The 11,249-nt window shown below is 51.5% G+C and overlaps 1 protein-coding gene across 4 annotated transcripts; it reads right to left on the reverse strand.

The window, feature by feature from the left end:
- Positions 1-239: 239 nt before the first annotated feature.
- Positions 240-11,001, reverse strand: LOC101013047 (gasdermin-A). Of its 4 annotated transcripts, none has more exons than XM_031661435.1 (8): positions 10,623-11,001; positions 10,089-10,266; positions 5,004-5,169; positions 4,065-4,161; positions 3,528-3,575; positions 3,098-3,124; positions 1,540-1,560; positions 240-439 (listed from the first exon to the last, which is right to left on the reverse strand). In XM_031661435.1, the coding sequence occupies exons 1-8, from the start codon at positions 10,834-10,836 to the stop codon at positions 273-275; spliced, it is 918 nt and encodes a 305-aa protein (XP_031517295.1). In that variant the 5' UTR covers positions 10,837-11,001; the 3' UTR covers positions 240-272. The 4 variants fall into 4 exon arrangements, with proteins under 4 accessions (XP_031517295.1, XP_031517297.1, XP_031517294.1 ...); XM_031661434.1 differs by lacking the exon at positions 240-439 and adding an exon at positions 898-1,097; XM_031661437.1 differs by lacking the exon at positions 3,098-3,124.
- Between the last annotated feature and the right edge of the window lie 248 nt (positions 11,002-11,249).

Below are 11,249 nucleotides of genomic sequence, written 5' to 3' on the forward strand. Positions count from 1 at the left end.
TGTCATCTAACCCAACAGTTAATCTTCCCGAGATCCCAGGCGTCATCTGATGTGCCTTGGGGGAACCCACTGTTTGCCCTTTTCCAGGGGACAAAGGGAGGAGCAGTGGCCTGGCAGCCTGGGGGCACGTGGCCAGCCTTGGGGAAGGTATCTAAGATGGACTCCCCTGGCCACCCACCTCCTGCCCCAGTCAGATCTCCCCACCTGCTGCAATACCCGCCCCCACCAAACCTTCACCGAAACATGCCTTCCCCCACCCTTCCCCACTTCCACTAGGTCCTCACCGCGAGCTCAAGGTCTTGAAGCTCCTTTTTCTTCCCTAGAAGTTTGCTGAGGGAGCTGAGCAGGGAGCTTTGCCCTGCTTGGCTCAGCCTCTCCACTTGTTGGGTCTCCCTCTGAACTTCTTCTTTTAGTGTCCCAAAGCCTTCGTGTACGTCCCCTGTGGGGTCAATAATGGGACACACAGCCCTCCATCGGGCACCTTCCCCTCTAATCAGCATCCCCCTGCAGGGCTCCTACACTCAGCCCCTTTAGGTACCCATGCTGTACCCCCCAGTTTGAGCCTGGCCCCATTTGTCTTTACCAAGGAATGCAGTGACAGAACTATCCACCAAAGCCCTAAGCTGAGGGTTGGGGCGAGAAGGTGGGCCAGGATACATGTCATCTAACCCAACAGTTAATCTTCCCGAGATCCCAGGCGTCATCTGATGTGCCTTGGGGGAACCCACTGTTTGCCCTTTTCCAGGGGACAAAGGGAGGAGCAGTGGCCTGGCAGCCTGGGGGCACGTGGCCAGCCTTGGGGAAGGTATCTAAGATGGACTCCCCTGGCCACCCACCTCCTGCCCCAGTCAGATCTCCCCACCTGCTGCAATACCCGCCCCCACCAAACCTTCACCGAAACATGCCTTCCCCCACCCTTCCCCACTTCCACTAGGTCCTCACCGCGAGCTCAAGGTCTTGAAGCTCCTTTTTCTTCCCTAGAAGTTTGCTGAGGGAGCTGAGCAGGGAGCTTTGCCCTGCTTGGCTCAGCCTCTCCACTTGTTGGGTCTCCCTCTGAACTTCTTCTTTTAGTGTCCCGAAGCCTTCGTGTACGTCCCCTGTGGGGTCAATAATGGGACACACAGCACTCCATCGGGCACCTTCCCCTCTAATCAGCATCCCCCTGTAGGGCTCCTACACTCAGCCCCTTTAGGTACCCATGCTGTACCCCCCAGTTTGAGCCTGGCCCCATTTTTCTTTACCAAGAAGTGCAGTGACAGAACTATCCACCAAAGCCCTAACCTGAGGGTTGGGGCGAGAAGGTGGGCCAGGATACATATCATCTAACCCAACAGTTAATCTTCCCGAGATCCCAGGCGTCATCCCCTATCAGTACACCCTTGACTTTTCTTTGAGACTCCAGCAAAAAGTGGAGAAAGAAGGTCTGTTTTCCCTTCTCATGAGTTAGTTGACAAAGAAGAATGCCTTTGCCTTCTCCTTTCTCTACCCTACTGCTACCTCCATGCCAAAGTCTTCGGAGAAACTCACAAAGTTCCTTACCAACATCAGATGCCTGGATAACTGAGGGAAAAAAAAAAAAAAAGATAAGAATGCAATCCTTCAGAATGGCAGCCATACCCAGGGGATGAGACACTAAGGAAGATGAGGAAATACATCCTGCCTGTCTCCTGGGGCGAGCCCAGCTACCTTGTTCCTGATGTTACTGTGACTCAATGGCTCTGGCCCCAGTTGCTGGGCGGCTGAGTTGCAGATGTGTGTGTAGCAGGTTATAGCTACTAAGACTCTTAAATTTTTTTTTTTTTTTTTTGAGACGGAGTCTCGCTCTGTCGCCCAGGCTGGAGTGCAGTGGTGCGATCTCGGCTCACTGCAAGCTCCGCCTCCCGGGTTTACGCCATTCTCCTGCCTCAGCCTCCCGAGTAGCTGGGACTACAGGCGCCCGCCACCTCGTCCGGCTAGTTTTTTGTATTTTTTAGTAGAGACGGGGTTTCACCGTGTTAGCCAGGATGGCCTTGATCTCCTGCCCTCATGATCCGCCCGTCTCGGCCTCCCAAAGTGCTGGGATTACAGGCTTGAGCCACTGCGCCCGGCCAATTTTTTTTTTCTTTTCTTTTTTTTCTTTTTTTGTTAGGCCAGGCGCAGTGGCTGACACCTGTAATCCCAGCACTTTGGGAGACCAAGGCGGGAGGATCACCTGAGGTCAGGAGTTTGAGACCAGCCTGGGCAACATGGTGAAATCCCATCTATACTAAAAATTAGCCAAACGTGGTGGCCTGTGCCTGTTATCCTAGCAACTTGGGAGGCTGAAGCATGAGAATTTCTTGAACCCCGGAAGCGGAGGTTGCAGTGAGCTGAGATCTCACCATTGCACTCCAGTCTGCACAACAGAATGAGACTCTGTCTCAAGAAAAGAAAAAAAAAAAAAGGCCAGGCGCCGTGGCTCACGCCTGTAATCCCAGCCCTTTGGGAGGCTGAGGTGGGTGGATCACCTGAGGTCAGGAGTTCGAGACCTGCCTGGCCAACATAGTGAAACCCTGTCTCTACTAAAAATAAAAAAAATTAGCAGGCCATGGTGGCGAGTGCCTGTAATCCCAGCTACTCAGGAGGCTGAGGCAGGAGAATCACTTGAACCGGGGAGGTGGAGGTTGCAGTGGGCTGAGACTGCGCCACTACATTCCAGCCTGGGCAACAAGAGTGAAACTCCATCTCAAAAAAAAAAAAAAAATTTTTTTTTTTAATAAGAGACAGTGTCTCACTATGTTGCCCAGACTGGTCTCGAACTCCTGAGCTCAAGGGATCCTCCTGCCTCAGCCTCCCAAAGTGCTGGGATTATAGGCGTGAGTCACTGTACCTGCCTGCTACTAAGGCTCTTGAGGACAAAGGTCTCAGGCATCAGACCACCTGGGCATCTTGTCCAAAGACTCCCCCTTTCCACTGCTTTTTCCCAAGCTATTGGAATTTCTACCATGTTTTGGGGACAATTGTTTGCTAAGACTCACTCTGCCATTTCCCTGTCAGTCCCATGAGAAGGAAAGAAAAAGACTGGAGTTTTAAAATTCTGAGTCAAGAAAGTTTCAGTGGAATGAAAGGAAACACTTACGGATGACCTTCTCCTCTCCTGACTTTTCTGAAGACAAAAAATGCACATCTGTCAGCACAAAACCCATTTTTGCCTTTTCATCTAAAACAGTCTTCAAGGCAGTTTCATCAGTGATCATTATGAAAACACGGAGATTATGCTAGCTCATCCACCCCCACGACTCGGGAACACACTCTGTCTCCAAGTCTTACTTCTGCTTCTGACTGTGCCTTCCGGTCTCTGTTGGTTTCTGCATCTCTCTGGGACAGTATATATACGCCTCTATCTGTCTTTCCTAAAGTTGAGGCTAGGTATTCTTAGGGACTTGGGAAACAAAAGCAGAGGCTCCTTGGGGGGTTATAGTATAAGCTAGGAGAAGGTGGAGGATTTTAGCAGATAATGTCAGGGGTGGGGCGGAAGATGTGGGAAACCCGTAAGCAATTTCACTTACCTCCAGGAGGGAAGGTTTGCATGTTATCATTGCAGATATGTGGAATATCTGTGAAGGGCAAGGGAGGCAGGGCAGGAGGGCACTTAGCAGCTGCCCCACGTTCCCTTCTTCAGTCTCAAGTCAAAGGGCTCTGCTAAGGGCTACGACTTTGCACCCCAAGCGCTTCATCTAATTCCCTGCTTCAGCCTCCATTGCTGGAAGCAATCTTTTCTTCCTTGATAAATTCTATACTATGAGAACACCACTTTCTACCTTCCATTCCAGTCTCTGTCTGTTTCCTCCTTTGGCCACAGACTTCTTGTTCATCTTTGTACCCCCTCCCCCAATGACCACAATGCCCAGCACCCGGAAGATGCTCAGAATCCAGGAGCCTCTTCACCCTTCTTTCCAGAGCAGCCTCCATGGCTGCAGTTGGATCACAGTGCAATACACCTCCCTGCTCATGCTCTGACACTGCCACAAGAGGAGACCAGGGTGCCTCAGTATTGGTGCCCGTAATTCTCATCCTGTGGGGAGAACATGCGGGTCTCTGCTCACCCCACTCTTCTTTGCCTTTGACCATCAGCTGTCTCACTCGAAAGGCCAGGACGCAGCCTTTGGGGATGGCTATAGCCTCCTTGTGGTTTATGGATCCCTAGAATTAGACAATGAGAATTTGTGAATCTCTGGACATCTTAAGTATGAGATATTGGGAGTGCGAATTGGGGGAGGTACAGGGTCAGGGCTGAGAGCCTTCAGGGAGATAAGAAGTTGGAAGCCTTCAGTGGTGTCCCTGGTCTGGACTCTGAGGAAGGACTTCAAAGTCCTTGCGCTCATTTCTGCTGATGTTCCCTCCAGTGACCTGTATCTGTCTTCCTGGTTCAGATGCATGAAGGGAACTGGGCAGACCTGCTCCATCTCCTGCCTATACATCACCCTAGAGCTTCCGTCCAAACCCTGGCTCCTTCCTTCTCTTCGCCATCTGTCCCATGCTTACCTCTTTCAGGACGCCTTCCATGACTAACCCCTACTCCCGGCTCCACATCCCAAATCATCCCTTGAATATTTAGATGCAATAGATAGAGGTATGGAGAGCATTCCTTATTTCCATTGGCTCTTCCAAGCGTGTGTTCTCTGGGCTTTAGCCTCTGTGTCTCCTGTATAAACCTGAGGACTTTCTGAGAGTAAGGATGTCTCCTCTTTGGATTGGGAGCACCATGAGGGAAAACCCATGAATGTGACTTTCCCCTTCCCCAGTAGTTCCCTGTGGCATCTGGCGCAGCGATCTGCCCTCACTGGGTGCCACTGACCAGGGAGGGGGCCTGTGTCTGGGGTTCAGATCTTGAAGAGCTAGGGGAAGGAGTGGCACTTTTCAGCATCCTGGGTTGGCACTGATCCAGCAAAGCTAATGAAGCCTCCAGGGAGGGGCTGAATGTAAATGTGTATGTGTGAGTGTGAGTGTGAGTGTGAGAGTGTGTGTGTGTCTCTGAATCAAACCTGTAGCCCCAGTGGGGCGAAGAAGGGGAGGGAGAAGCAGGCCTCTGCCTTGCCGGCTCGCTCCAGTGTGACCTCCCGCACCGTCTCCACCACCTCCATCACCACATACAGGTTCTCCCCTTGATCTTGCATCTCCTTCAGGAATGGGTGATCCGCTGCCAGCTTCCTGTGACAGGAGAAACATAAGGAAACCATTCAGAGCTCCTTCCTGCCTGTGCCACACCCTCCTCGTTCCTTCTGTCATTCCCAGGAGCTAGACATTGTGGGTGGCAGGGAAGGAGCAAGGACTCTGGACTAGGGCTGAGGTTGAAACCCAGATCTCTTGCTTACTGGCAGGGCAGCTTCTCTGAGTCTTAGTTGCCTCATTTATGAAATGAATGTAACGATGCTGACCTCCTGGGTTGCTCAGAGATAAACTCGGTAATTATCTGGGCCAGCACCTGGCCGGTAACAGGGCCTCTCAGGTGCTTCTTACTCCCTTTTCCTCCAGTTCAGGGGTAGATGCGCTCCCCTTTCCTCCCCACTCATCTCTCTGGGATCCTTTCTCTCCACGTCTTATGCTCTCTCGCTGTTGACACCAGTTCCTCCTCTCCACTTGCTCCTTCTGTCTGCTTCCATATATAAATGTGTCCCTAATCCTAAAAAATTTGTTTGCTTTGATCATGCTACTCCCTCAAATTACTACCCTATTTTTTTTTTTTTTTTTGAGACGGAGTCTCGCTCTGTCGCCCAGGCTGGAGTGCAGTGGCGCGATCTCGGCTCACTGCAAGCTCTGCCTCCCAGGTTCACGCCATTCTCCTGCCTCCCAGCCTCCCGAGTGGCTGGAGTGCAGGCTCCGCCACCTGTAGCTAGTTTTTGTATTTTTTTTTTTTGAGACGGAGCCTTGCTCTGTCACACCCAGGCTGGAATGCAGTGGCCGGATCTCAGCTCACTGCAAGCTCCTCCTCTCGGGTTCACACCATTCTCCTGCCTCAGCCTCCCGAGTAGCTGGGACTGAAGCCGCCACCTCGCCCGGCTAGTTTTTGTATTTTTTAGTAGAGGCAGGGGTTTGTCACCGTGTTAGCCAGGATAGTCTCGATCTCCTGACCCTCGTGATCCAGCCGTCTCGGCCTCCCAAAAGTGCTGGGATTGGGCTTGAGCCACGGCCCGGCCTGGTTTTTTGTATTTTTAGTGAGACAGGGTTTCACCGTGTTAGCCAGGATGGTCTCGATCTCCTGACCTCGTCCGCCCGTCTCTCGGCCTCCCAAAGTGCTGGGATTACAGGCTTGAGCCGCAGCCCGGCCTACTACCCTATTTTTTTCCTTCATTTCATTGGCAAATATATCAAAAGATATGCTCACCTCCAGTGTCCACTTCCTGCCCACTCCTAAATTCTTTTTTTTTTTGAAACGGAGTCTTACTCACTCTGTCACCTGAGCTGGAGTGCAGTGGCGTGATCTTGGCTCACTGCAACCTCTGCCTCCTGGGTTCAAGCGATTCTCCTGCCTTAGCCTCCCAAATAGCTGAGAATACAGATGTGAGCCCCTGTGCCTGGTCCGTCTAAATTCTTTATAATTTGCCTTTTATTTCCACTACTCAGCTGAAATTACAATGATCTCTTACCTCTCAGTCCCAACGACCTTGCCTAACTCTGTGCAATACTCGATCCTGCTGTCGAAACCCTCCGTGCAACGCTGGCTTCTCTTGGCTTCCAGTCACACTGTACCACCCTGGCTCAACTCCCATGCTTCTAGTTTCTAAATCTTATCCATTCTGTCTGCACCTCATTTTCCAGTTTCTTTGGTTCTCTAACATTTTATGTTCTGTAAGATTCTGTTCTCAGTCCTGTTTTCTCAACTCCCTCCAAAAGCTCCCCCCACCCAACTCACTCCTACAGTTTTTTCTTTTTTCTTTTTTTTTTTTTTTTTTTTTAAGGTCTTACTCTGTTGCCCAGGCTGAAGTGCAGTGGCTCGATCATAACTCACTGCAGCCTTCAGCTCTTGGGCTTAAGCGATCCTCTTGCCTCAACCTCCTGAGTAACTGCGACTCTAGGCGCACCACTGTGCCCTGCTAATATTTGCATTTTTTGTAGAGAAGGGGGTTTCACTATCTTGCCCAGGCTGGTTTGAACTCCTGGGCTCAAGCAATCCTGCCTTGGCTTCCCAAAGTGCTGGGCTTACAGGAGTGAGACTCCTCCCCTGGCTCCTACAGTTGTAATCTTCATATTGCTGATTACCTTGTGTATATCTTCACTTTGACCTCTCTCCTGAACTCCAGGCCCTTATTTCCAACCACCTGTTAAACATTCTCAGCTGATGTCTCAGCAGAACCAGAAACTCAAAACATACAAAAGGAACTCACAATCTCCAAATCTACCTCTAACCTCTGTCTTCCTGTTTGTCACCTATAATGGTACCTTTAATGTCCTATAATGTCACAACCTGGGTAAAATCTCACAGTCACCTTTGACAAAACCGTTTCCCTCATCCTGCAATCAGTTACCAAGCCCAGGCCATTCTATTACCCTTGGCAATGGGCCGTGCATCCATTCCTCCCTCTTCACTCCTATTGCCCTGAGCTCGGGTCCTCAGTTTACATCGCTCATGGGATAGAAGAACAGTGTCTTGGCTGGGCGCAGTGGCTCATGCCTGTAATCCCAGCACTTTGGGAGGCCAAGGTGGGCAGATCACCTGAGGTCATGAGTTTGAGACCAGCCTGGCCAACATGGTGAAACCCCATCTCTTCCAAAAATATGAAAATTAGCTAGGTGTGGTGGTGTGCACCTGCAATCCCAGCTACACGGGAGGCTGAGGCAGGATGATTGCTTGAACCTGGGAGGCGGGGGTTGCAGTGACTGGGTATCGGGTCACTGCACTCCAGCCTGTGCGACAGAGACTCCGTCTCAAAAAAAAAAAAGGATGGGCGCGCGGTGGCTCACACCTGTAATCCCAGCACTTTGGGAGGCCAAGGCAGGCAGATCACGTGAGGTCAGGAGTTTGAGACCAGCCTGACTAACATGGTGAAACCCTGTATCTACTAAAAATACAAAAATTAGCCAGGCGCAGTGGCTCACACCTGTAATCCCAGCACTTTGGGAGGCCGAGGCAGGCGGATCACAAGGTCAGGGGTTCGAGATCAGCCTGGCCAATATGGTGAAACCCCATCTCTACTAAAAATATAAAAAATTAGCCGGGCATGGTGGCAGGCACCTTTAGTCCCAGCTACTTGGGAGGCTGAGGCAGGATAATCGCTTGAACCCGGGAGGTGGAGGTTGCAGTGAGCTGAGATCGCGCCACTGCACTCCAGCCTGGGTGACAGAGCGAAACTCGTCTCAAAAATAAAAAATAAAAACAATAAAAACATAAAAACATTAGCTGGGTGTAGTGGCGGGTACCTGTAGTCCCAGCTACTTGTGAGGCTGAGGCAGGAGAATCGCTTGAACCGAGGAGGCGGAGGTTGCAGTGAACCAAGATCGCACCACTGCAGTCAAGCTCGGGCAAAAAGAGCAAAAAACCGTTTCAAACAAAAACAAGAAGAAAGCTGTCTTGCCTTGTCTGACTGCTTCAAATCCCTGTTCTCCTTCCCCTATCTGACACACTTCCTCCATTCGGCTGGATTAGTCATGGGACACATCAGAGCATTTTCAGGATCTTCCTGGTGCCTACAATTCAGTCTCCTGGAGCTGTCACTTGCCTCTCCGGGGTTTGGGTTCACCTGCATTTCCTGCTCGTTCTGCTCACACCTCTTCTGCCCCTGCCATGCTGGCTGTTCCTGGCCCCTGGTGGCTTTGAGATTGCTTACCTGTGTGCCTTCATAATACCCTTCTCCCAGCCCTGCAGGCCCAATTTCTACTCATCTTTCAAGGCCCAGAACAGAGGCTGCCATGGCTGTGAGATCTTCCCTTATTTTCCCAGCCAGAAGTCCCTTTGACCTGCCACAAGACTCAGTCGAACCATCCCTACAGCACTTAGCAGTTCTTGGCTTTGATTATAATTACTGTTGCACAGGTTTTTAAAATTTTCACCTTCCTAGACTGCAAGGTTCTTGGACAAAGATGTTTTAGGCTCACCCCAGCCCATAGCAGAGTGCTTTACTATATACATGCTTGCTGGATGACTACCCTGGCCCTTCCTTCTGGCCTTCCCAGTCCTTACCTCCTTCTTTCAACCACTACTTAACTACTTAAAAGTCAGTTCCCGTGTCAAGCCAAACATCCATGGAGCCCAGCATCCATGTGGCGCCTGCCACACCCTTTGTGCTGTGGGGCAGCATTCCCGAGGGCATGCGGAGTGTGTATTGGGGTCAGGCGGGAGGCTTCATTTACGGGAGCAGAACACAGTGCTCAGGCCTCAGCTGTGGGCAGTTAAGACCCATCCCGGCCGGGCGCGGTGGCTCAAGCCTGTAATCCCAGCACTTTGGGAGGCCGAGACGGGCGGATCACGAGGTCAGGAGATCGAGACCATCCTGGCGAACACGGTGAAACCCCGTCTCTACTAAAAAATACAAAAAACTAGCCGGGCGAGGCGGCGGGCGCCTGTAGTCCCAGCTACTCGGGAGGCTGAGGCAGGAGAATGGCGTAAACCCGGGGGGCGGAGCTTGCAGTGAGCTGAGATCCGGCCACTGCACTCCAGCCCGGGCAACAGAGCCAGACTCCGTCTCAAAAAAAAAAAAAAAAAAAAGAAAAAAAAAGACCCATCCCTCCTTTTTCTAGTGTATTGCATAGTCTCAGAGTTAGAAGGAGCCTTAGAGATGATCATCCAATCCTGTCATTTTGCAGAAAAGAAAACTGAAATCCCAAGAGAAGCGACTTTTCCAAGATCACACAGCAAGCTGGTGTGGACATCGTCCTCCCTGTGCATGTGTGACAGTGGGGAGTTGGTCCTGGAGACGGTGGCAGCACTGGGAGGTGTGACTAGGAAATGGCCTGGATGCAGCCATAGGCCAGAAGGGTTACCTTCAAGAGCTCCCCTGTGGTGACCACATTGGCAAAGGTCAGTGCAAGGGTCCTATCTTTCAACTTGTGTTTTTAACTTGAGGCCCTAAGCACCGTTTCCATGCACTGCCCCACCCACATCCCGGGCAACCCTCGGTCCTGCCCGCTCTCACCTCTCCTGCAAGGTCTCCAGGGCCTTGGGAGCCACACTGAGTGTCTGGACCTCCAGAGTGCTGTTCTGCGAGAGCCCTGCTGTTCCCTTCACCTTCACCGTCTTTGGTACATCCACATCTCCCTCCACTCGGGTATCCAGCATGTTCTTAAAGCCAAAATTCCCAGCATCTGTTGGATCTGCAGGAGGGAAAAGATGAAAGAGGCTGGGCTGGCTGGGCGTAGTAACTCACGCCTGTAATCCCAGCATTTTGGGAGGCCAAGGTGGAAGGATTGTTTGAGCCCAGAAGTTTGAAACCAGCCTGGGGAACAAAGCAAGACCCCGTCTCTACAAGACAAATGAGTAAATAAAGAAAAGAGGCTGAGCTGAGAGGTATCACCCAACCCCCAGCCTCCTCAGCTCCTGACGATGACTTTGGGCTAGATGATATCTAATCACCTCTGGCCAGAGGGAGCTCTGAGGTTCTCCTTGCAGGCCAGGTGCCCAGCCCCCATCCCTCAGTATCCCTCAGTTCCCAGCCCTGCTCAAGGCTGACCTGAAGGTGAGCTGCCCGGCTCAAGCACATCCAGCAGTGTGTAGTCGGTGCGGACGTACCGGGCCCCCCAGAAGAGCGTGCTCTTCCTCTTCCTCAGCACCAGGCAGAAGGGATGGAAGCGCTTGAAGTCGATGAGGCTGTCAAGAGGTGTCAGGTCCCCTCGAGGGTTTAGCTGTCTGACCAGGGCCCGGGTGACATTTTCAAACATGGTCATGGTCTCTGTGGAGATGGGGAGACAGGAGAGTGTCAAGGTGGTTGCCGAGGAGCCCGGGATATGGGCTGGGCCCCTGCAGAGAGGGTTCGCCCGACTCTGGGGCAGGGAGAGCTCTTAGAGATGCCTGGATTGTCTCATGTCACAGCTGGAAAGAACCAACGGAGTCTGCATTTTATGATGAGGAACCTAGTTAAAGAGTTGCCCCAGAGTCCCATAGATGGTCAGCAAAGCCTCACCTCCCTTTTCCTTGTCAAGTTCCTTTTTCTCTCTCCACACTCATTTTCTTCACTGCCACTGAGCCCAACTGGACTGACTGACTTTCTTTCTTTCTTTCTTTCTTTCTTTCTTTCTTTCTTTCTTTCTTTCTTTCTTTCTTTCTTTCTTTCTTTCTTTCTTTCTTCTCTCTCTTTCTT

Source organism: Papio anubis, unplaced genomic scaffold (genome assembly GCF_008728515.1).
Source record: "Papio anubis isolate 15944 unplaced genomic scaffold, Panubis1.0 scaffold1534, whole genome shotgun sequence".
Classification (NCBI taxonomy): domain Eukaryota; kingdom Metazoa; phylum Chordata; class Mammalia; order Primates; family Cercopithecidae; genus Papio; species Papio anubis.